The sequence below is a fragment of the Crinia signifera genome, chromosome 9 (assembly GCF_055691185.1).
Source record: "Crinia signifera chromosome 9, ASM5569118v1, whole genome shotgun sequence".
NCBI classification, from domain to species: Eukaryota; Metazoa; Chordata; class Amphibia; order Anura; family Myobatrachidae; genus Crinia; species Crinia signifera.
Window position 1 is genome coordinate 130850503 of NC_139225.1, and position 26885 is coordinate 130877387.

At 44.1% G+C, this 26885-nt stretch overlaps 1 protein-coding gene and 1 pseudogene across 2 annotated transcripts in view; both read left to right on the forward strand.

Moving 5' to 3' along the window:
• Window positions 1-24266, forward strand: part of LOC146036038 (cytochrome P450 2A4-like) — a 59420-nt gene extending 35154 nt beyond the window's left edge. For both annotated transcript variants that reach the window (XM_083159805.1, XM_083159806.1), the window contains 5 exons: window positions 3645-3821; window positions 3935-4076; window positions 14468-14655; window positions 15638-15779; window positions 24005-24266. In XM_083159805.1, the coding sequence (XP_083015931.1) occupies window positions 3645-3821; window positions 3935-4076; window positions 14468-14655; window positions 15638-15779; window positions 24005-24186 (831 nt within the window). In that variant the 3' untranslated portion in view covers window positions 24187-24266. The remainder of the gene's footprint in view (window positions 1-3644; window positions 3822-3934; window positions 4077-14467; window positions 14656-15637; window positions 15780-24004) is intronic.
• LOC146039925 (5S ribosomal RNA) lies at window positions 6626-6745 on the forward strand (annotated as a pseudogene).
• Window positions 24267-26885: the final 2619 nt, after the last annotated feature.

Sequence of the window (26885 nt, forward strand, 5' to 3'; positions counted from 1 at the left end):
TACGTGAGTCGGCCTCGTCCCCAGTTGTCAGATGAGGAACGCCAGCGACGCAGGTCCTTAAATTTATGTTTTTATTGTGGAGGCCAGGACCATTTGATTGGGGATTGCTCCCTCCGAGAGGCCAGGAATAAGGTTATTGCTTCTGTGCCCACTCAGGAAGAGTTGCATGGCTATCACTGGGGTCCAAGAACTAAAATCTTTTTACCTAAAAGCAGTAAATTTTCGGTCAAACCGCAAGAAGCGAACCCGAGTGTCAAGTTCCGAGAGGGGAGTCCGGGTGTCCAACCCCAAGATGGGGTTCTGTCCAGCCAGCCCCAGAAGGGGGTTCTGTTAGTCCAGCCCAAGGAGTGGCTTCCGAGTATTGTGCTCCAGGAGGAGCTTCCTAGTGTCTTGCCCAAGGAAGGGCTTCCTAGTGTCTTGCCCGAAGAGGGGCATCAAAGTGTTTCACCCCAAGTGGACTCTCACAGTGTCGAGTTCCGAGAGGGGTCTCAGAATGGCGAGCCCCAAGAAGGGGTACAGAGTCTTTTTCCTCAGAAGGGGTCTCGGAGGGTAATTTCCAAGGAGGGTTCTCAAATTCTCAAGCCGCAGAACGGGGTTCAGAGTGTCGTGCACCAGGAGGGGTCTCAGACTGTCAGACTCCAAGCAGGGTCTCAGAGTACCACACCCCAAACAGGGTCTCTGAGCATTGCGCCCCAGGAGGGTTTCCCGAGCACTGCACCCCAAGAGGGGTCTCTGAAAGTGGTACCCCAAAAAGGGCCTCTGAGTACACTACCCCAAGAGGAATCTCCGAGAGTTGCCCCCCAAAAGGATCCTCTGGTCGCCACACCCCAGGAAGGGTCTCTGAGTGTGGCTTCCCAGGTTAGGCCATTGAGCACTTTGCCTCAAGAAGGGGCTCTATATATCACCCCAGAAGGGGGTTCCGAGTCAATCGCCCCAGAAGGGGGTTCCGAGTCAATCGCCCCAGAAGGGGGTTCCGAGTCAATCGCCCCAGAAGGGGGTTCCGAGTCAATCGCCCCAAGTGGGGGTTCCGAGTCCGTCACCCCAAGGGGGGGTTCTGAGTCTATCACCCCAAGTGGGGGTTCCGAGTCCGTCACCCCAAGTGGAGGTTCCGAGTCCGTCACCCCAAGTGGGGGTTCCGAGTCCGTCACCCCAAGTGGGGGTTCCGAGTCCGTCACCCCAGAAGGGGGTTCCAAATCCGTCACCCCAGAAGGGGGTTCTGAGTCCGTCACCCCAGAAGGGGGTTCCGAGTCCGTCACCCCAGGTGGGGGTTCTGAGTCATTTACCCCAGGTGGGGGTTCCGAGTCACTCACCCCAGGTGGGGGTTCCAGGTCTGTCACTCCTGGTGGAGATCCATCTGCCCTTGCCTCCGGGCATGAGGACCCATCTGCCCTTGCCTCCGGGCATGAGGACCCATCTGCCCTTGCCTACGGGCATGAGGACTTGTGTGTCGTGGCCTCCGGGCCAGTCTCTATGGCCTCCGGGAAAATCTCCTTGGCCTCCGGGCCAGTCCCCGTGGCCTCCGGGCCTGCCTCTGTGGTCTCCAGGTCCACTTCCATGGCCTCCGGGCCAGTCTCCATGGCCTCCGGGCCTGTCTCCGTGGCCTCCGGGCCTGTCTCCACGGCCTCCGGGCCAGTCTCCACAGCCTCCGGGCCAGTCTCCGCGGCCTCCGAGCCAGTCTCCGCGGCCTCCGAGCCAGTCTCCGCGGCCTCCGGGCCAGTCTCCGCGGCCTCCGGGCCAGTCTCCGCGGCCTCCGGGCCAGTCTCCGCGGCCTCCGGGCCTACCTCCATGGTCTCCAGGTGTGCATCCGTTGCCTCCGGGCCTGTCTCCATTACCTCTGCGTTCTCCAGGTCTGCTTCCATGACCCCTGGGCCTAAACATGTCAGCCAAGAAAAAATTTCTAAAGTACCGATGTCTACTGTACTGGACATCCATAAGGCGTCAGCAGTGCCTCAAGTTCAAGAGACATCCATTGTGTCTAAGGTCCCACCAGGGTTGGCTAGTACACAAAAGCCAGCTGAAGAGTCTTCTGAAGATATTTGTTTTGATGGGAACCTTGCCCATTACCAGGCTTTAGCGGATCACTACTTAGATGCCATGAATCATGATCCATCTTCCAGAGTCAATTTGGCAAATATTGTAAAATTTATGATCTTATCCTTCCGGGGAGAAGCACTAAAATGGGTCAGTCCACTTGTTGAAGCCAATGATCCTCGACTGCAAGATCTGATATCATTCTCCAGGGCTGTGATCGAGAAATTTGAATCTAAGACTCCTTCATCCTCCTTGGCTAAAAGTCTGCCTATGCCTCTTCAAAACCATAGAGTTTCTGCAAAATTTTTTTTGCCAAGATCTGAATCGAAGAACTCAATAGTTAGGGGCATCCGTGTCGGCTCTTTAGCACTTCATGGTCTCAAAGAATCATCCGCTAAAAAATCTTTGATTTGCACCCCAGAACTAGACTCCAACTCAGATTATGATTCTGAACACGATGCTGCTCCTTTTTTGGGTGGTCTAGTGTTGGCCAGAGCCCATTTTGAAGAGCCAGAGGTGTCACCAGCCTTGAAGGGATCTAAGTGTTCTTCTAAGAAAAAGAAGAAGCACCGCAGGCGACCTTGAAAGTATCCATGTGGGGTGTTCGGAGCCCACCCCTAGAGGGGAGGGTAATGTCACAACATTCAGTTATTGTTTGTTTCCTACCTGTTTGTTTGTGGCTTCTCCTGTCTGTTCAGCCTGCTCCATGCTGCAAGGAAAGTCTGTGTGGCCTGAGCTTTGCTAATTACAGCACCTGGAGGAGTCCTTGCTGCTGACAGCTCTGTATAGTTGAACTGTGCTGTGAGATCTGAGCTCAGCTAATTAGTTACACCTGGGTAACTCTCCTGCAGGAGAGTTCAGTGTAAACTGAGCATGCTCAGCCCACTGATTAGTTCACCTGTGGGTTCCCTGTGCTTCCTATAAAGGGCAGCCTCTGGGAGACAGAAGCTGCCAGAGTATAGGTTCACACCAGCTCCAGCGTTCCAGTGCCTTGTACTATTCCAGACTTCTGATTATTGCATCTGACCTCGGCTTGTTCCTGACCATTCTCCTGCCTGATCCTCGTGTACCGTACCCAGTGTTTACCAGTGTATGATTCCGGCTATTCTCCTGACTATTCTCCTGCCTGCTCCTTGTGTACTACATCCGTGACATCCAGTGTATGACCTTGGCTTGTTCTCTGACCATCCTCCTGCCTGCTCCCTGTGTACTGCATCCTGTGCCTTCCTGTGTATGACCCGGCCTGACTTTGACTAACCATTGCTGCATCCATTGGTACCGTATCTGCTCACCTGTTACTGACCCGGCTTGACGACCACGCTCCATATTCCACAAGCTACCACCACTCATACGGGGAACCTGACCAGGGGGCCGCGACCGGCGTGTCGGGTGCCGCAGAAGCCCATATCCCGCTTGGAGGGGTCACTGGCAGAAAACCCCCGGCACGGTTAGACTCCGCGCCCCTGTGTCAGGTCTAGCCAATCCCCGAGTGGTAGTGCACCCCAAGTTTGTGACATATATCAAGAGTAGAGTAAATTCAAATTGATCTAATATATGAAGGAGTCTTCTATACAATATATTATGCTGTTTTACTATATCATATTTTATTTCAGATTTATGGTTTATTTCCAACCTTGATGAGCTATGTTCCTGGTCCTCACCAAAAATTGTTTTCAAGTTTCCAAAACATAAAAGACTTTGTGATGGACATGGCGAGGTCTCACCGAGAGACACTGGATGAGAACTGTCCACGAGACCTCATAGACTGTTTCCTCATGAGGATGGAAGAGGTAAAGTCTGTGGAAAATCTTGGTACAAAAATTAGATTAGCTACAATAACACACCACTGAGTGGATGTGCTTTCTGTGTAGTGTTACTGACTATATCATTAAATATCTTCCAGGAAAAAAATAACCCAAACACAGAGTTTTGTGAGGAGAACCTACAGGGGACAGTAATTGACCTGTTCTTTGCTGGAACAGAAACTACAAGTTTAACATTGAGATATGGCTTCCTGATTCTGCAGAAGTACCCTGAGATACAAGGTAATACTGCTGCTTGTTACATATGTGAAAAAAACAAAAGAGTGCATTGAGCATTAACTCCTTGAGTGGTGGGTTTTGCTGGAGCAGGACAAACCTACCAGGACAGATGTGTCCTACCCCAGCAAAACTCACCACAGAGCAGTAGGCCACCCCCCATCGCACCCCCAACTCCTGTCGCTCCCCCTCATCTCCGCTCTGGGGATCGTACGCCGGAGCTCCCAGGCCCTGCCACTGCCCCAGCCGCCATTCACAATGGGTGGCTTGGGGATGTACGAGGCGGCTCGGGAGGACTGGGGCATCAGAACTCTCGAGTCCTTCCGAACCGTGGTGAACATTCCTGAGCCTGCCGCCCTGCTCGCTGCAAACTAATGGCGGCAGGGGAGCTCCTGCATACGATCGCTGGAGCGGAGAGGTGAGGGGGAGTGACGGGAGGGGAGAGGAGGTGGGGTGCCCCGACTGGAGATGTTCCAGTGGTGCACAGCTGAAGGCACCATTGGCGCACACCTTGATATTGGTGGTAGGCCCAGCAGTGCAGCTGAGCCCGGAAAATTTCCGGGCATACCACTCAAGTGGTTAAGTCATTTACACTGAAGAATATTCCAGTTTGTAGAGGGTGACACTTCACATTGCTGCACAGCTAAAGTATTCCTCCCTAGAACATGTGTCATGATCCTAAGCGCAGCGATTCCCCAGATACGCCAATCTGTGGATCACTGCCACATGACACCGGTACAGTATTTCAGCGCGTGTGGTAATTTCTTTGTGGTTACTGCCACCAGCGAGAGTACCACTATTAGAGTGTAACACAAGGTAAATGCTGGCTCTTGCCCACACACAGAATTATTGCTATTCAAACAAATGGTAACGCCTCTTGTGACCTGGATTGGATAACAACGGAAACCAGAGCTAAAATTAAGATTATTTCATTTTAGTCAAACATTTCAAAGGTTACGTTACCGAAAATAACGTGTCACTTGTGAACAAGCCCTAGGCGAAACACGTGTGAAGTGCACGCCCCTGACGCGTCACCCCTGCCATCCCCGGATCAGCTGTTCAATCAGCTGCACACCATCTCACAGAGCAGCAGACCGCTACGTCTCAGCGGCAACCACCATCCAGTATCGGAAGACTAAGTGATCCCTCTGCAGGTAACACCGCCGGCTAAACGGGACCTGGAGACCACGCATCGCCCCTGTCATCACAGGCTCAGACGGCGTGGTATCGGTCTGGCGTGCCGGCGTACAGTCTGTTAGCTGATTCGAGTACACAGACTCAGCTTCAATTTAACCTGCAGCATTCAGCTCTGGGTAACCCCGCTGACATATTTGGACTTGGAGACCACGGACTGCCCCTGTCACTACAGGCACAGGCAGCGTGGTATCGGTCTCTCCTGCCGGCCCTTACTCCATACTCTGCGGCTATATACAAGAGCTAATCTTCCCCCTTGTGCAGTAATTATATGATATAAGCTTTGTCTTTTTGCCATATTCTGCCGATTTGCTCCCAATTATCACCCTTGTGCAACAATTATACCATATAATTGTTATCTTTTTGTCACATTCTGCTGATTTACTCCTAAACTACCATCCTTGTGCAATAATTTTATGATACAAGCTTTGTCTTTTTTCTATATTTGCTCCTAAATTTATTGATTATATGAGCACAATTGAGTATCGTTAACTCCCTTAAATGAAAATTGTTTTTGGTATTTTGTATTCAACACAGTGTTGTCTCAGATATTTAAATTCTCTCTTTCTGTCACTCATTTGCAATCTGCTTTAGCCGGTAATTTACCTAAGTGTTGGAGCATAATAAGAGTGTTAAAAGTGTCCTTAATTATTTGATTACCATCAATAGATTCAGGCAGATTGGACCTGGCCTCCCTACACACCACACAATCTGCAAATAATACAATTTGAGACACAGTACTATATGCACTCATACTTTCTCCTTCCGTGTTAATTGGATTGTGAGGGTTCGCTATGCAATTGCATCCCTCTCGTACCATTTGTGCTTAAATTCACATATATTGATTATTTTTTCTATCTATTTCTGACATTATCGTTTGAATGTTTCATGATACAATATATGCATCTGAGATTGACCAAATAGGTCATCAGTCCATCATCACCTAGTGGTGGCCCAACCATTATCAATCAGTAAACTCTCCCTTCGGTTCAGTTTGGTGCTTCGGATACATTGGTACTGACACCTTCTGCACCGCTCTCCATCAGAGAATAGGGTACATTCCAACACAATCCCTTTGGAATTTACTCTCTCTTTCGGATTGGATTCATCTGGGGCCCTTACCACTCTCACCTGCCATTTGATTCCCCTGGTAGATGGCAGAAAGCAGAAGGAGGGTCCTTGATATCCACCTCTGTGCTCCTATCATCACTCATTTTCTGTGACTCTCTCATTTGCCCTTGTACTTCCGAATCTGCCTGCAATGCGCGATTGCAACAGGTCTTTTGGATCTCATTGGTCAAAAAGCAGAAGCACATCTTAGCTTCCGACTAAGAGATATGGGGGTACTCTCATCCGAGATTTAATACGGCCATACATCACTGGCCCGCCTGAATACCATCCCGCACTCAGAAGCTAAGCAGTGAATGGTCTGGTTAGTACCAACTTGGGAGACCATTTGGGAATACCAGTAGCTGTATAATAATCTGGACAGCAGATACATCTCTGTCTCGAGGAGGTAGCACCCTATCTGTGTCTCTTATTCTGCACCGGGAACAATAATATATTTCATCAGCAGGGGTGCGCTGTCAGGGCGTCCTTGATCTGTCGGCTCCTCCCATACCCAGTACTTGTTATTGATTGTCAATTTCTATTATTATCACTATTTGTGTACCTATAAGAGATTTGTTTGTGACTATCTTAAACTGACAATTTGGGGAGCCCTACTTCTATGTTTTGACTATTTCGCCGTCAAAAGTGTGACCGTCAGCATATTTGTAGATTAGGTCACATATATATCCCTATTAGTCTGTGCACTTCTATACTGCTCCTAGGCAATTGGCCTATGCTTGGATAAACTTTCCCCGCTTTCATTTGCATTCTCACAATACTAAAAAAACTATGTGAGATTAAGGTATATAGAGTTTGTGCTCTTTCCAGGTTGATCCTGCTTTGTATATGTTTGTTTTATGTATGTATTGTATATTTATTCTTATTTACTTGTTTTACAGTCACAGCGCATTCTTTCAGCGCTTAAGAGACTGATTGTGTCTGACGTTGCCATGGCGACCGCTCAGCGGTGCGAGACGGGGAGGATTGATGAGGGTGCGCCCTCCACTTCCGGCGGACGCACACGCTGCGGGCCAGGACGGCGTCTGACCACGCTGGTATGTACACTGCTATTTAAGATCTGTATTGTGCATTATGCTTTTGTAATTGTTGCCTGACGAAGGGCTGGAATAAAGGAAGCCCGAAAGCTTGCAAACCCTGTGTGGTTGTGATAAATTCTTGGTGACTAAGACCGCTGGTGCTCGCTATCTGGAGTGGCTATATTTGTTTATTGGCTGAAGCACTGCGGCTGCTGCTCTGTTGGAAGGAGGGTGCTCGTCTGCTGGACTTGTATGTATTAGTAGTGTGGACACACAGACTGCGGTTTGTGACACTACTCAGACAGTTTAGCACCTCCAACACTAAGATACAGTGTACTGTTTGTGCATGATTTCCAGGCTGAAACCACACTAGCGTATCCCTGCTTGTGCTAAGTCTGGGAAAAACTGTGTTGGTCTACAACATATCTTTTGCTTACTCTATATACGCTATGGATGAAGCTGGTGGTTTTGATTGGACACAGGTGCCGTTATTTGAGACCAAGAGCCTGTCTGAAAGTGAAACTGAAGCTATTCTGTTTACTGAAAAGTTTGCTGATTCCTTGGGAGATGCTACAGCAGATGATATTTATTTTCAATTATTGCGTTTAAAAAAGAAGGAAATAGACTTTTTGTTGCATGGCATTACATTGTCTGACTATGTGCGTGATAAAAAAATACCCCGGGGTTTCCGGGTGAATAATGCACCTACGATTGGTCGCCACAATGGCGAATTTTGTCGCAAATGGATCGCGGTGTTGAATAAATGCTCGCTAGATCTGATGACCATTGTAGTGGAAGAAGCTGGCCGAGAATTAAAGCTAGTACGTGACAAAATTAAGGAGTTTGAGGGAATGAATAAAAAAATCCTGTTACAAGATAAAACGCAGGATTGGATGGAAAAAATAAATTCACAATTGTTGGCCTATAGAACTGAACTGGTTGCTTTTAAAAAGAGGAAGCTAGACACTGTGAATAGAGATTATTCTGAACATCAGGTGTACAGATGGTTGTCTGGCAAGGCAGATACAAGATCCAATGCCAGAAATTTCAATCAGCGCAGAGGCCGTTTCCAAGCCAATAATTATTCAAGTGATGCTCCCTCCTCCTCAGGTGATGACTCTGCCCGCCAGAATTATGCTGGAGCTAAGCACCCTTTAGGGGTGACCACACGACGTGGCAGAGGTCGACCCAGAAACGTACCAGGAGAGGCGGCAAACGATACCGCGGCTACAAAGAAAAAGACACGCAACAAATAAATCAGGTATTTAACTTATCTGACAGGACTTTGACAGAGAATGAGATTAAGGTGTTGAACAAGGGGTTAAGTTTTGTGCCAACAAATCCCTTCAACAGCCTTAATTGGAAGATAGACTTATACCATCTAGGTCGACAGCTTAAACTAAGAGAATTCTTTGAGAAAAGAACTGATATAACCCCTGTCAATGTAGTGAATACACTTCCATCTAAACGATTTTGCAATAAGTCGACTTTTGACCCTGTAACCCACAATGTGGCGATACTGGGGTATTTGAAAGCATTGGACTCTCAAGTAATGGAATCACAGAAACAGTCAGTTACAAGAAGAAATAACCTGTCTAAAGTTGAGTGGCAGGCTCTTAAAGACCTGAATGGCTATCGTGACATAGTCATTAGGTCTGCGGACAAGGGGGGAGGGGTGGTTGTGCAAAATGTCCACCAATATTGCAATGAGATTTACCTGCAATTATCCGATAATAATGTTTACTTAGAATTGAAAAATGATCCCACTGACCGTTATAAAACTGATGTGTTTAAACTTATTGATGGTGCTGTATTTGAGATGCACATTTCGGAACAAGTGGGAGATTTCCTCAAAGTGTCTCAACCAAGGGTCCCCATTCTGTACACACTGCCAAAGATACATAAGCGATTGGAGAACCCCCCGGGCAGGCCAATAATATCCGCCCGGGGTGGATTATTTAATAACATTTCCCAGTATCTGGATGCTTTTCTCCAGCCGTGTGTACAGAGTGGGGATACCTATTTGAGAGACACTACAGATTTGTTGTTGAAGCTGCGGGAGGTTGGTGATGTGCCAGATGGCACCTGGTTGTGCACCCTGGACATCACCAGCCTCTACACCAACATCCCCCACGAGGGAGGGTTGGCGGCAGCAAAAAAACTAATATTGGACAATCCGCTTTACGATGGACCAGAAGTGAATTTTTTTCTGTCTCTGCTTGAGGTAGTACTTACAAAAAATTATTTTTTATTTAACAACAAGTACTACCTCCAAGTAAGCGGGTGTGCCATGGGATCCCCTGTGGCCCCCGCTTACGCTAATACCTATATGGTAGATATTGAGCAAGAGTTTTTCTTTGATAGAGAAGTGAGAGACAGGATAATTTTTTATAAAAGGTACATCGATGATGTCCTCCTGTTATGGAGGGGACGTCCCGATGATTTTGAAAAATTAGTCTTAGACATCAATAGCAGAGATTGTCCAATAAAGTTCACATTCCAGATGAATCTTGAAGAAATTGCATATTTGGATGTCCTGATCAAGATTGTTGATAACAAGATTTGTACTTCATTGTACACTAAGAAAACTGACAGGAACATGTTGCTTAGGGCAGATAGCTATCACCCCCCTGCAACCATCCGCAGTCTCCCCTATTCTCAGTACCTGAGAGCAAAACGTATTACCAGTGACCCGGCTGCAATACAGACGACTTTTGATGGTATGACTGATAAATTCAAAAATCGTGGGTACCCAGATAATATTTTGGAGGGTGCCAGAAAGAAAGTCGCTAAAGTAACCAGGGAACAAGCTCTGGTTAATCCAGCTAAAACTGCAGCCTTGAATACGGGTGAAAGAATCCATTGGGTGCAAAATTTCAACACTGCCCATCAAGATGTAAAATACTGGAGTAATAAGTTGTGGCCAGTTATAGGGAATGACAATGACCTAAAAAAACTCAAACAGGCTAAAATCATGCCGTGTTATAAAAAAGGAAAGAGTTTGAGGGACTGGCTGGTTCATAGTGATGTTAGTGAACATATGTTGGTAGACAAGAGAATACGTAGACATGAGCCAGGGTGTTTTAAGTGTGTTGGCTGTACTACGTGCCAACATATGATTGCTACAAAAAACTTCTATCATCCTCAGTCCGGAAAAAAGTACGCGATCAGACATGCTGTGACATGTAGTACGCCCTATGTAGTGTATATGGTAAAATGCCCGTGTGGCTTATGCTACATAGGCAAAACCATCCGACCCTTTAAGGAGAGGATGGCGATGCATCGGACGACTATAAGAGCAGCTCTGGGGGGAAAAATATCGGATCAGCCCCTTGCCAGACATTTTCATGAAATGAAACATAGTCTTGCTAATTTCAAGCATGTCATAATTGATCATGTGCCCGAGGATAAAAGGCGTGGAGACCGGCATAAAAGCCTCCTTCGCCTTGAATCCAAGTGGATTTATCTGCTGGATACAGTCAAGCCCAAAGGTCTTAATGACCATTTAAATATGAGCATATTTGTAGATTAGGTCACATATATATCCCTATTAGTCTGTGCACTTCTATACTGCTCCTAGGCAATTGGCCTATGCTTGGATAAACTTTCCCCGCTTTCATTTGCATTCTCACAATACTAAAAAAACTATGTGAGATTAAGGTATATAGAGTTTGTGCTCTTTCCAGGTTGATCCTGCTTTGTATATGTTTGTTTTATGTATGTATTGTATATTTATTCTTATTTACTTGTTTTACAGTCACAGCGCATTCTTTCAGCGCTTAAGAGACTGATTGTGTCTGACGTTGCCATGGCGACCGCTCAGCGGTGCGAGACGGGGAGGATTGATGAGGGTGCGCCCTCCACTTCCGGCGGACGCACACGCTGCGGGCCAGGACGGCGTCTGACCACGCTGGTATGTACACTGCTATTTAAGATCTGTATTGTGCATTATGCTTTTGTAATTGTTGCCTGACGAAGGGCTGGAATAAAGGAAGCCCGAAAGCTTGCAAACCCTGTGTGGTTGTGATAAATTCTTGGTGACTAAGACCGCTGGTGCTCGCTATCTGGAGTGGCTATATATATATATATATATATATATATATATATATATAGAAGATCCAAATCTGCCGGCACTCAATGATATAGATGAAGTTAAATGTACAGCGGGCCCCGGTGCCCAATGAAAATTCAATGCACAGACTCCAAAAGAATGGCACTCCAGAGGCAAAGTTCAGCATATAAAACAAGCGTGTATTAAAACATCAAGCTTTCGGGGTTTGATCCCCTTCGTCAGGATACACTAGTGTATCCTGACGAAGGGGATCCAACCCCGAAAGCTTGATGTTTTAATACACGCTTGTTTTATATGCTGAACTTTGCCTCTGGAGTGCCATTCTTTTGGAGTCTGTATATATATATATATATATATATATATATATATATATATATATATATATATATATATATATATATATATATATATATATATATATATATATATATATATATATATATATAATATTTTTTTTCTCTTGTATTAATTAAGTGTGATTTATTATTTGTCAATACGTACCCATCTTTTTAGCATATACATTATATTAAAAGTTATGTTTTAAAATTCACACATTACCATTTGTCAAAGTGTGCCCCAAAAACCTTGTTGTTCACCCTTCTCTCTGGTCACACAGTGACCTCCACCTTTTCAGTTACCGAAAATAAATCTATAAGATATTTATGGTAAACAGTCACACACCTAAACTTAATTTAAAGAAAATAAAATAGGGGCATAAAACCCACTTTTTCAATGACATGTAGCATGAATGGTGGAATGAAGTGAAGTCTCTTCATGTGTTACCGGAACATTACAGCGACAGGATCCTGTGGCCTGACACACTCTATAATAATTTATTTATTTATTAACAGTTTCCTATATAGCGCAAGAAAGAAAAATGCATGGGAAGCTCAAAGTTACACTACACGCTGTGAGACTCCCTAGCGCCTTAGACAATTTGTTTTCCTTTTCTTATATAGCGCACACATATTCTGCAGCGCTTTACAGAGAATATTAAACATTCACATCAGTCTGTGCCCCAGCAGAGCTTACAATCCATATTCCCTACATGTACACGCACACACAGACACTGTAGGGTTAATTTTTGTTGGGAGCCAATTAACCTACCAGTATATGTTTGGATTGTGGGAGGAAACCGGAGTACCCGGAGGAAACCAACGCAAGTATGGGGAGAATATACAAACTTTGCACAGTTAGAGCCATGGTGGGGATCGAACTCATGACCTCAGTGCTGTGAGGCATTACACCATCCGTGCTGCCCAAATAATGAACAATTTGCAGTCTGTGAATGGTGCATACTTGCTTCTCTTTCCTCTCTGGGAGAAGCCCTGCACCCCAGGATGCCTAGGCAGACAGTTTGGGAACCACTGACCTATGCCAATCTGTTTAAAGTTAGTGGATCAGGTTTATCAATCTTGTGGGGACACCTTTACAGTCGCCCAGGCAAGATTTCTTTACTTTTTTCGTAGTCAGAACATCACCTCTGTTGTGAAAGTAAACAACTGCTTGTTCTGACTACAACATTTAATATAATAAATCATAAAATTACATTATAAAAACACCATGGTATAGATAAATTAAATAACTGGCACCCATAAATTAACAATTTGCCCGAACCTACCTTTAATAAAGCTACCTCCAAAATGCGTCATAAGCTGTCATCTGGATACCCATTACCTACAGAATAACCTGGACTGCAGTCCGAACCAACCCCTTGGGACTCCTGCCTGCCTTCCTATCATCTAATGGCTTGTGGGATTTTACACCACCAACCATCTGGATTTATACTCCATGCTTTGGAGCTAAGGACTCAGCTGATACGTCACCTCCACAAACTCTCTCCAGTGGATTCAAGGTTACTAACACCGGTTTTGGGCCGAACACACAGACACTAGTGGACAAAGATACTGCAATAATCCAATTCAGGGTGGTAACTATCCATCTTCCATCTTTTGGTATTTCTGAGGTGAACAGTTTTATCTCATGTGTTGAAGGTACATATGACCAATCTCCTGCATGGTAGCCCTCACCATTCAATAAACCCTAGAGTCATTCCCTCAGATCTTAAAAATATCTTAAAGGCTGCAACGCATCAGGTGGAGAATGAAGAAAACACAGTGGATGTCATGGGTAAGGTGACATAAGCAATGCAAATGAGTTTAAAGTCTGCAGCCCTGCCAGGTAAATTCCTGGGGAAGGCTGTGCTGCCCCCCCCCCCCCCCCCCCCCCCATCTCTCTCCCCTCTCTATGGGGTAGATTTATTAAGCTCGGTGAAGTGATAAAATGTCTTGTTTTTATTCCAGCCAATCAGCTCCTACCTGTCATTTTTCAAACCAAGCCTGTAACTTCACAGGTAGGAGCTGATGTGCCGGTGATAAAATCCAGACACTTTATCACTTAACCGGGCTTAATAAATCTGCCCCTATGGCTTAGCTGCTCTCCCAGGGCTCTCCAGCTTCCCATTACCACCACCAAACTCTGTCTTCCTGTTACTCACTTATTCCTTGTTGTAACTGCCATAGTTATTCAGGGGCAGATGTATTAAGCTCGGTGAAGTGATAATGTGGCTGATACTTTATCAAAGGCCAATCAGCTCCTAACTGAAGTTACAGACTTGGTTTGAAAAATGACAGGTAGGAGCTGATTGGCTGGTGAACAGAAACTTTATCACTTCACCAACCTTAATAAATCTACCCCTCAATCACTACACGTGGGCCCAGGGTACAGTACCCCAACGCCCCCCCCCCCCCCCCTTAATCTGGCCATGCCCTACTACAAATTAGGACATTGTTCCCTTGCTAGTTCCATGCAGAGCATCATATGGGCTTACAAAGTATCTGCTTTTTCTTAATTTTAAGATTCAATGTACAGTTTGACAAACAAATGGTGCTACTCCCATATTTTATGTTTCCAATCTGTGCTCTCTATTTATAATGAGCAATATGTCTTGTTTCTTACTGTGATTATTATTTATGTCATTTCAGGGAGGATCCATGAGGAAATAGACAATGTAATAGGCAGAGACCGCTGCCCATCAGTGGAGGACAGGAGTAAGATGCCATACACAGACGCTGTTATACACGAGATGCAGAGATTTGCTGATATTGTTCCTGCAGGACTGATGCACGCAGCCAGCAAAGACACAACTTTCAGGGGATATCATATTCCAAAGGTATTCTTGCCACAGATACTGTAGCAGTAAGGAATGCCTGACAATGAGATATTAGAAGAAGACAAATTTAATAGGGTGTGTGAATCAGAAAGTGAGAGAATTTGGGGGAGTTTTCTCATTTTTTAAAAGCGGCAATCATTTACACTGCAAAACTTGGATTATTTTGCCATGTAATTGATTGATATTAGGCCCAAGGCGCAGGGTGTTATGCCACATCTTTTTTTTTTAAAGGTGCAATCCCTTACAAGGCAAAACCACTCCTTCTTAGTGCACATCCCACCCCAGTTGTGATTTGTGGGATGCCAGATGGACTAGGATATTTATTTTAAAGTGGCTATCACTTACAAGGGAAAACCATGCCTTGTAAGTGATTGCCCCATTAAAAAAATATCCAAGTTCACAGACATCAAGCACGGCCACTGAACTTAGGTGACATTACATCCCGCCTAATACATTTGCCTGCCATCCCGGAAAGGCTGGGAGGCTCTTGAAAATCATGTCCCCCTCCTGGATCCTGGAAAGAGTGGATAAGCCTCCCTCATGTATTTGGACCCCCCCCTGCAGACTCCCTTCAGCCCCTGGTCTGCCAATCAAATACCGGCATTAGCGGGTCTAGGTGGAGGGGGTGGGTTTAAAATGATGCAATTTGAATCAAAAGCCTAAATCATTGAAATTGCATCATTTAAAGCCTTGTCCCTTCTGCACGGACTCATGAATCGTGGCATTTACTGCAAAGGGGTGGGCTTATTGACATCAAGCTTCATCCCTGTCCCATGCCAAATGAAGCTAAGAATCTCCTCTGCGGGCTTCGCCTAGAAAGAAGAAAAGATAAATTAGTATGATTTGTATTAATGAGCTATGAGTATTTTTTTAACACCCTCAGTGTTTCTATTTTCCTTAGCCTGAGCTCTTGACATGCTCCATCATGACACACACTACATCTTCTAACCCATGTCATGGACATGTCTAAATGTAATTTCAGGGAACCTTGATGGTTCCATTCCTGTCCTCCGTCCTGAAAGATCCTCAAAAGTTCAAGAACCCAGACAAGTTTGATCCTGGACACTTTCTTGATGAGAAGGGTGGCTTTAAGAAGAATGATGCTTTCATGCCATTTTCAACAGGTATGGGGGTGGTGTAGGCAAGGGGTGTTTGGGTTCCTAGAGCACTGGTCAGACTTCTCAAACAGGGCAATCTATACAGCACCTGAATGTTAAGGGGGCAACAGTGCTAGGAGGCAGGATGGTTAGAAGGTTGGATGAGTCTTTAAACTAGACATGGGGGGGGGGGATAAAAAAAGAAACTATATGCTAGAAAGATATAATAGTGAGGAGCTTGTATGCAAGACAATGGAAGGTGGAGAAGAGGGGGTCAGGGAGAAAAACTAGCACGACAAGAACATCCACAAACCTTGACAAGGGAAAAGAGAGAAAGTAAACTGAAATGCTTGCTGGCCAATCCAAGAAGCTTGTCAGGCAAAATTGAGGATCTAGAAACTGTAGCCACAAGTGACCACTATGATATAATTGGTATAACAGAGACATGGTGCAATGAGACGCAAAGGACTGGGCTCTGAACATGGAGGGATATACCCTTTTCAGAAAAGACAGAGAAAAAAAGAAGAGGGGCGCGTGCCTTTATGTAAGATAAAACTTAAAAACCATGTGTAAAGGAAATGGGCTCAGGAGATACAGTAGATAAGGATAATGCTTAGGCTGTGTGGGCAGAGATAATGTAAAATAACAAAAAATCAAATAAACTTTAATTAGGAGTATGTTACAGACCACCTAACATTAATGAAAGGCACTACTTTTAGACCAAATCCAAAAATCAGTAGAGGCAAATATTAATAATGGGGGATTTTAACTTTCTGGACATCAACTGGTTAAATGAGTCTAGTATGCCAGCTTAAACTGGGGGTTTCCTAAACTTACTTAAGGATGGCTATATTACACAATCAGTAGAAACACCGTCTCATTACAGGGCAGTATTAGATTTAGTATTAACACATAATATAGATTGTGTATCGCATACCAAAGTATTTGAACATCTGGGAAACAGTGACCACAACATGGTCTAACTGGAAATCAATTTCTCTAAACAACTATATTTAATTATTAACAGTTTCTTATACTGTATAGCACATACATATTCCGCAGCGCTTTACAGAGCACAGTTGCCCATTCACATCAGTCCCTGCCCCAGTGGAGCTTACAATCTAAATTTCCTACCACAGGCATTCGAGGGCTAATTTTGTTGGGAGCAAATAAACTTAACATTATATTTGGATTGTGGGAGGAAACCGGAGTAACTGGAGTAAACCCTTGCAAACACGGAGAGAATATACAAACAAATTATTCAGGGAATCTTTAAGAAAAATTGAGTGGGATGCATTATTTGAGGGGAAAAATGCAGAAGAAGCATAAAAAATTGCTTGAAATGCTAAAAAATAAAAACATTCCAAAAGACAATAAGGATAAAATCAAGAGGAATAAGCCACCATGGTTGGACAAAAAAGTAAGGATAGCATTAAACAACAAGATTTCAAATTTACAAGATTACAGGGAACAAGGAGGCGTTCAATAAATACAAATAATTAACATTTGTAAAGGGGTTAGCTAAAAGGGAAATTAAGAATGCATAGCCACAGAGAGCAATACCAATCCTAAAAAGATTTTCAATTACCTAAATAGAAATTTATGGACACAAATCTGCATAGGTGCAAAGAGTTGAGAAATTTAAATTGTCAGCTCAAGCGGGACATGATAAAGCAACATCTCCTTCTTCTAGACAACTACTTTGCTTCCCTACATCTCAGCTGTACTGTGTACTAAAAACATGGTGCTGTTAATTGTTACCAGCTTTAGTTTGTCTGTACCTATTATGGTTTGTTCTGTGTACCCTGTATTGTTCTAATGTGAGCTATATGCCACAAAGCTTGGATTATTATTACATTTTATTTATAATGCATCACAAAAGCTGGGACTCTCTCCCTTTGAGGGACACTAGTAGCTTGTCTCTACTGTTCCCAGAACCAGAGATATCAGCCTTCCAGCAGCTGGTTACTGCTCCAGCTCCACACACCTGGTATGTAGTTTTATATTCTCATTGGCAGATCTACCTCCTGAACTCTGATCCCCTAGTTCCCAATACCAATTGGTAGGTGGGATTCTATAGTTTTATAATAAGCCCACTCCACTATACACCCCTCCTCTGCATATTAAACATCCTTTGCCACCCTGGAAGTTATGTATCAGGGCCCCTTCATTCAGCACAATGCCCCCTTCTCCCACCCCATCTCCCACCATCTGTGCAGTAAAGGGTTAATTAGTGGAAATTACTGATCTAGGCCCTACATGCTGAGCGGTTGATATAATACCCCCTACCACCCGCAGGACATCAAAACTTTCCCCACCCCTACCGCTGGAGGATCGGTAGGGGCCCCAATACATTGCTATGCCCAGGGGTCTACACTGCTGTTGATGCCCCTGTATGTATATATATATATATATGTATGTATGTATATATATACAAATACTTTAACTGACCCGGCATATACTGAGTCACCTAAGTGTCCATCTCCATGCTTTGCTCCGCCCCACTGGAAACCCCCTTCTGAAAATCCTGCCTTTGCCCCTGACTAGCAGGCCCATTAATGCCCCGCTTGTTGGTACTTGTGGTTCTCCAAGTAGCAGCTTGTGAGGGAGGCTTTCTCAGACCTCTAGTTCCACAGGTAAATCATAAGAATAATAAATTATATATATTATACTTGAGTGCTATCAACTTGGCACCCTGGTCTTCAGCCCTGGTCCTTGGGTGCTCTGGAGGCAGGGACCCCTTTATTGGTGGTGGGTGTGTGTGAATAATTGGGGGGTTATGTCTTGATAAATGTGCCCCCCCTACTGTGGCATGACCTTAGTGAGTAATGAAGCCCAATGCTGGTTGAAAAAATGCAGGGTATCCCTACCTCTTTTATTCCCCCGTATTTTTACAATTGACTCAAAGAGCCCGGGGCTGTTTTTTTTTTTTTTAACTCTTTATTTTTCATTTCACACACGGAAGCACTGCACAGGTTGTTTTTTTGAACAGACCTGTTCAGGTTTGTAACTAGCCGATTTGCAACTCAGCGGTATACCATCATTAGGTAAACAGTATTGAGGCCTTAGGTCAACACAGGAAATGAGGTTGACACACGCATTAGGTCAACCGGGTTAAAAGGTTGACACAAGCATTTGGTTGACATTTGGAAAGTCAACAGTCAAAAGTTTGACAGGACTTTTTCATGGTTTCTTTGAGCCGACAGGCGGTATTTCATGCCCTACCATCCACTAGGGCTTGGAGGGAAAATGTAATAGTGTGTCAAGCGTAGCGAGTCACCGAGCTTGAAGCATGGGACAGTGTTGACATTCAGGACAAAAAAAGTGAAAAACCCATGTCAACCTTTTGACTGTTGTCCTAATGCGTGTGTCAACATTTTGACCCTGTCACCCTTAGCCACATCGACCTTTTCCATGTGTCGTCCTAAGGCCTGTCGACATTCAGAAGTTGACCCTATGCATGTCGACCTTAGTTTGGTCAACACAATGATCCGTACCCAACTCAGCTGTAACATGAGTGCTTTGTCATTTTACACCTAACTGTCCACAGGGGGCACTGCTGTGTCACTGTCTTTGGTTGAGATTTCCCACTACAAATAAAGAGCTAAGGCCAAATATAATAAGGTGTGAGAAAAGTCAGAAAGTGAGAGATTTTGGGAGAGTTTTACCTTTTTTTTTTTTTTTTAAAAGCGGCAATACATGGATTTTCAGTGTAAATGATTGCCGCTTTTAATGAAATTGGAAAACTCTCCCTATTGAAAACATGGAAACATGTAAAGAAAAGCCTTAATACATTTTTATTTTTCCAGTTATTTATATTGCACATATATATATATATATATATATATATATATATATATATATATATATATATATATATATATATATATATATATATATAGCACTTTTAATCCCAACCATTCACATCAGTCCCTGCCCCTCTATATACCGCATGTGCACGGACAAACATTTGCGCTAGGGTTAAATTTAGTTTCTAGCAAATTAACCTACCAGTATATTTTTGGACTGTGGGAGGAAACCAGAGTACCCAGAGCAAACCCATGCAAGCATGGGGAGAATATACAAACTCCTCATGTTAGGGCCATTATGGGAATCATACTCATGAGCTCAGCGATGTGAGGCATCCAGTCCATGCTACCCAACTTAATATTTATCAAAAATATGCCTTACATTATATTTTATATCTATTGTAAGATATGTAAAAACAACAAAAAGGTCAGATAAATACCTTAGTAGCACTTCATTCTAATGGAGAAAATGTTGCTTCAAACAATTAAGCATAAACAGCAATTATTAGTTATTTATCCGCATGCATCACCTGGTGTCACAGTGTACAATAAACCTGTGATGCCCAGATGCTAGAAACGTAACAGATACTCACATACTGTATACAGTTGTCCTCATAAGTTTACATACCCTAGCAGAATTTGTGATTTTCTGGCCATTTGTCAGAAACTATGAATGTTAACTCACAAACTTTTCTGTCACTCATGGTTAATGACAACAGAAACTACCGAAATGACCCTGTTCAAAAGTTTACATACCCTGGAGATTTTGGCCTGATAACATGCACACAAGTTCACACAAATGGATTTGAATGGCTACTAAAGGTAACCATTCTCACCTGTGATCTGTTTGCTTGTAATCAGTGTGTGTGTATAAAAGGTCAGCAAGTTTCTGGTCTCCTGAAAGACCCTTGCATCTTTCATCCAGTGCTTCACAGATATGTCTGGATTATGAGTCATGGGGAAAGCAAAATTGTCAAAGGATCTGCAGTAAAAGGTACTTGAACTGTATAAAACTGGAAAGGGATATAAAAAAAGATATCCAAGCAATTGAGAATGCCAATCAGCAGTGTTCAAACTCTAATTAAGAAGTGGAAAAGGAGGGATTCTGTGGAAACCAAATCACGATCAGGTAGACCAACAACAATTTCAGCCACAACTGCCAGGGAAATTGTTCGGGATGCAAAGCAAAATCCACAAATAACTTCAGCTGAAATACAGGACTGTCTGAAAAAAAATTGGTGTGGTTGTTTTAAGATGCACAATATGGAGGCATTAGAAGAAAAAATGGGCTGCATGGTCGAGTCGCCAGAAGAAAGCAATTACTATGCAAATGCCACAAAGCATCCTGCTTACAATACTCCAAACAGCACAGAGACAAGCCTCAAAACTTCTGGAACAAAGTCATTTGGAGTGATGAGACCAAAATTTTACTTTTTGGCCACAACCATAAACGTTATATTTGGAGAGGAGTCAACAGGGCCTATGTTGAACGATACACCATTCCTACTGTGAAACACAGAGGTGGATCGCTGATGTTTTGGGGATGTGTGAGCTACAAAGGCACTGGAAAGTGGAAACTTGGTCAAAATTGATGGCAAGATGAATGCAGCATGTTATCAGAAAATACTGGAGGAAAATTTGCACTCATCAACCAGGAAGCTCCGCATGAGATGTACTTGGATGTTCCAACATGACAATGATCCAAAACATAAGGCCAAGTCGACCTGTCATTGGCTACAGCCAGCGGCGTAGCGAGGGAGGAGCCGGTGGAGCACAATCTCCGGGCGCTGATTGATCACCGGGCACCGGAGTCATGCACCGCCAGCCTGACTGCCTCGCCCGCGCCCTGCTCCCCATTGTGCGCGGCTGTCTGCCACAATTTTTAATTCAAGTCTCCTGCTGGACCGCAGCGCTTGCCAATAAGCGCTTGCAGTCCAGCAGCCAATCAGAAACATTGATGGCTGCTGGACTGTGAGCGCCTATTGGGGAGGGGGGGCGGCGAAACATGACCGTGCTCTCAGCACCGTGGCACCTAGCTACATCACTGGCTACAGCAGAATAAAGTGAAGGTTCTGGAGTGGCCATCTCAGTCTCCTGACCTCCATATCATTGAGCCACTCTGGGGAGATCTCAAACGTGCAGTTCATGCAAGGCATCCCAAGAATTTACAGGAACTGGAGGCTTTTTGACAAGAAGAATGGGCAGTTTTTCCATCTGAGAAAATAAAGAGCCTCATCCACAACTACCACAACAGACTTGTGTCTGTTGTCACTGTATGTCACTGATGTTAAAGGGGACAATACACGGTATTAAGAACTGGGGTATGTAAACTTTTGATCAGGGTCATTTGGGTAGTTTCTGTTATCATTATGAGTTAAAAAGAGTAAACACAGTTGTTTGACAATATATGGCTTCACCCAACCACTAACCATGAGTGAAAGAAAAGTTAGTAAGTTATCATTCATATTCTCTGACAAATGGCCAGAAAATCACACATTATGCTACATATATATATAAGTTATCACCCTTTGTTGAGTGAAAACAGGCCTATCCCTTTTCTTTTAACCCTTTTAAGTCAAATGTCTAATCAGGCTCAACAGCCCCTAGCACTAGTAGCAGATCCAATGGCGAGCCACTTTAAAATAAGAACTTTAACATCGTTCAACATTTAATGTAGAAAATTTTTGAATAATAATGAAAAAAAAATGCCAATAAATGTAAACATTTAAACCAAACTGTTTGAATTGCAAAAAAAAATTTGCTGCAAAGGGTTGTTTCCTTCTGATGATACATCATATTGTGTTTCTCAGCTCACAACAAACATTATATGGGATAAAATGTCTTTATTCCATACATAATATATAATATTCCACCAGGGAAGAGTCACATAAAAAGGAAAGTCTCTTATAAAGTCCACCATCTATCTTAAGAACAGTCCAAATGTAGTTGACGAGGGTCTTACCGACCAGTGGGTGTTCAGATGGTAACAAGTGTGTCCTTCCTTGTATCCCAACACATTTGGAAAAGGTATGTTGAGATATGTTGAGACCATTAGAATGAAGTGAACACTATGGCCCTTATTCTGATCGGTGCGGCCGGATCCGAATATGCGGCCAGGACCGTGCGTGCGAAACCCCGCCTTCCATACGGATCGCCAACTCCGTCCGTACGCGGTAAGAAGCTGGCCGAACGGACCGCACGTGTATTTTTCACGGAATACGCCTCCTCCATCTCAGGGAACCTCCCCCATCATTCGATGGTCGCAGACCATCGAATGCAGGACCGAGTGGTCCACCCGCTCCCGCAACCTCAGACCACACGGACATTTTTCCGTGCAAAAGCAGGGATCTGGGCGGGCAGCTGACATCCGGCGATGTCATATGTCCGCCCCCTACACGTGCGTCACGGCCGCATTACCATACGTACGCCCAGCGTTTGCATGGGAACGCCCATGAAACACGGGGCGTATGCATATGGTAATGAGCCCAAATAGCCCTTCACGCCCCTCTCCACCCCCTGTTCGGAGTGTTCACATTTCCTGCGGGATTTGGTCGTACGCCCCGCTCGCACATGCGCAGAGACGCCTCTGCACATGCGCAGACACAAAACATCGGCGACACGAACGCACGCGGATATTACCGCACCGATCAGAATAAGGGCCTATGTTATATATTCGGTTTTCTTTTGGCCCCTGCGCACTGACCCACGTTGTGCGGGGTTAGCTGCTTCACTCTCTTGGTGACTGGTCCGGTTTGGGGTTGAGCAAATAATAACCCCAGACCCCCCACCACCCCCTTACCCGCATGAACTCAGACTCACAAGAGTCAGCCCTGCATGTACTGTAGCTGATTTTTATACCCGCATGTATTATACCGCACAAGCATTTGTTTATGTTTATTCCTGCACCATTATTGTTATGTAATAAACCCCTTTACCAAGTAAAAGTTTTTTGCACAATATCACCTGCCCATCTATTTATTTATTTACTCATTCGTCAATCTACCAACCACGCCAACACTTTGTATTAAAAAGGGGTAGAGCGTTGCACTTGATACACCTATTATTTACTATGTTATATATGTGTACTGTGGCACATCCTTGATTCATCCCATTGTAGCTGCTTATGTGTGCGCAGCTAGGTTTATCACTTTCTTTTGTGTAATGGAAGAAATGTGTTGAACCCTTTGAGTGCCAGATGAATTTGTCAAAATTGGTGTGAAATTTGTCAAGCAACCATTTGTATTCACAATAATGACCTGTAATATAGGACATGCAAATTTTTTTTTTTTACACAATTGTAATTTGAATTTATATAACAAATGTGAGTGACGCTGGAATTTTTAGTTGATATCTTTCACAGAGATTTTGGCACTCAAAGGGTTATGTAGCTTCAGTTTGTCATGGTAAACATAACTATATTTTTTATTACCCCCTCTCCCACAGGGAAACGTATATGTGCAGGAGAGGGTCTGGCACGTATGGAACTCTTCCTCTTCGTCACCACTATACTGCAAAAGTTCACATTGAAGTCCACAATGGACGCAAATGACATTGATATAACACCAGAACCCAAGACCAATGCTTCCAGACCTCGAGCTTATAAGATGTTGGTTGTCCCTCGCTGATGATGGACTCAGCACGTTGATGATAAAGTTTTAAGAGCACTTAATATCCCAGGTGATTAATAAAATGGTAGAAAAAAGAATCAATGATGTTGGAGTCGCTTTATTGTCTGGAACTTGTTACATTAATTAAAGATGTGAGCACAGAGGAACAATGGGATTATCTGATCTGGAACAGGAACAGAAAATAAAAAATCAATTGAAATGCACTGTCAGAGAGCAGCAGGCTACTGATTTACTGCTGACTGTGCCTGCAGCCAGGGTGACGATGCTCCGCGGGCCGCTCAGACCAGGGCCGACAATACTGTGGTTACGGCCACTGCCCCTGACAGCCATACGCTGCAGCTCAGCCGCACAGGCTGACACAGGCTGGTCACCCAGCTGTACTCTAAGTCTGCTGCCTTTCACATTCTGCCTGACCTTGGTCAGCTCCAGCTCAGAGTCTTGCCCCTACAAGATGAGGAACAGCCACAAGCAAGGCAAAAAATGGAATTTACAGTGCATCATGATGATGTATTATATAATAAGAAGAGGAGCGGGTGTCTATGTCTATGAAATAGTATACAATTATTTAAGGAAGGTGGGGGAGCAGGCTTCAAGTATTTAAGAGGGGGTGTAATAGGCATAAGCTATACAAAATGAGTGTGTTTGTGTGTAAGCGGTACTTCATGGGTCCTTATGTGCGTAAGAGGCAATGCACGGGTCCTGATTTGTGTAATGCTTACACACATAAGGACACTAGTGGGGTCATTATGTGTGTAAGCGGCACTAGTGAGGTCATTATGTGTGTATCCAGCATGACGGGGGGGGGGGGCATTATGTGTGTAAGAGGCACTGCATGGGTCATTATGTGTGTAAGTGGCACTGCACAGGTCCTTATGTGTGTAAGTGACACTAGTGGGGGTCATTATGTGTGTAAGCGGCACTAGTGGGGTCATTATGTGTGTAAGCGGCAGTAGTGGGATCATTATGTGTGTAAGCGTCACTAGTGGGGTCCTTATGTGTGTAAGCGACACTAGTGGGGTCATTATATGTGTAAGCGGCACTAGTGGGGTCATTATGTGTGTAAGTAGCACAACAGGGGGGGGGGGCATTATGTGTGTAAGAGGCACTGCACGGGTCCTAATGTGTGTAAGTGACACTAGTGGGGGTCATTATGTGTGTAAGCGGCACTAGTGGGGTCATTATGTGTGTAAGTGACACTAGTGGGGTCATTATGTGTGTAAGCGGCACTAGTTGGGTCATTATGTGTGTAAGCAGCAGTAGTGGGGTCATTATGTGTGTAAGCAGCACTACAAAGGGCATTATTTTTGTAAGAGGCACTGCACAGGTCATTATGTGTGTAAGCTGCACTACAAGGGTCATTATGTGTGTAAGCGGCACTACAAGGGTCATTATGTGTGTAAGCGGCACTACAGAGAAGCATTATTTGTGTAAGAGACACTGCATGGGTCATTATGTGTGTAAGCTGCACTGCAAGGGTCATTATGTGTGTAAGCAGCACTGCACAGGTCATTATGTGTGTAAGCGGCACTGCACACATCATTATGTGTGTAAACCGCACTGCACACGTCATTATGTGTGTCAGCTGCACTACAGTGGGGCATTATGTGTGGTATTTAATCAGTGCTCATATTTCAAGCAGTCGGAAAAATCTGCACTTTTCACCAGCAATAAGTTGAATTTACATTCAACCCATTCAATCTTTCTTCAATTTTCCAGAAATATTCCGACTGTCGGAAAACAAAAATTCATGTGTTTTTTATCAGAAACTGAACAACTTAGCGTCCTTTTTCAACAATACAGATTTTACTTCTTATGTCACATAGTAACATTGATACATAGTAATTAAGGCTGAAAAAAGATGTTAGTTCATCGAGTTCAACCTATCTAACTGCATGGGGGGAAAAAACATCCAAAAACTGCTGACATTGAATTAAAAGGGCAAATTGTTTTGACAGTCGGAAATGTCATCCAGGATTGAATACCCACCTATGTGTGCCCTGCCTGCAGTGATGGCAATGCACGGTCCTGCATGTAGCTATTACCTGCATGGAAAGCCAGTGTCCCTGTGGAGGGTCAGGGATATTAAACATGTGAATAAATCTGGATCCCCCGTTCATGAATCACAGAATCTGGACTTTTTAACATGATTAATTTCCTTGATCCCCCAAAGGATTACTGATCATCACTGGCAGCTGATCAGCACATCCGGTCATGCACCTTTTCCAACTAGGTTTAAAGATCAAAATTTCATAAAAAAATACAACCAATCCATGTCATCTATGTATCTTTGTATTACAGCAGGTTGATAATGAACTTAAGGGGAAGTCCTGCGCTCTTACTGCCAGCAATTTTTCAAGAACCACATGCTTTAAAATAAAGACCAACCCCCCCCCCAAAAAAAAAAAAAAAAAACTTTTTAGATGCCCATACTTACCTTAATTCACGTGAGTGCACTTACGGATGGCCAAGGGATTCTTTCTTTCAGTCTTCATTTGTTACACGGTTTATAAGCTCCTCAGTGTTATCTTTTCTGTAAGTAGAGTTGGACACCTTAATATGAACAGGCTGTAGTTGTGTTATAGAAAGAATTCAAGGGGTTAATATACCATTTGCCAACTGTTACGATTTACCTATCTGATAAACAACCAACCCATGTATTATCTCAGTGTGATTTGAACTGATGTGCTGTGCCAAAT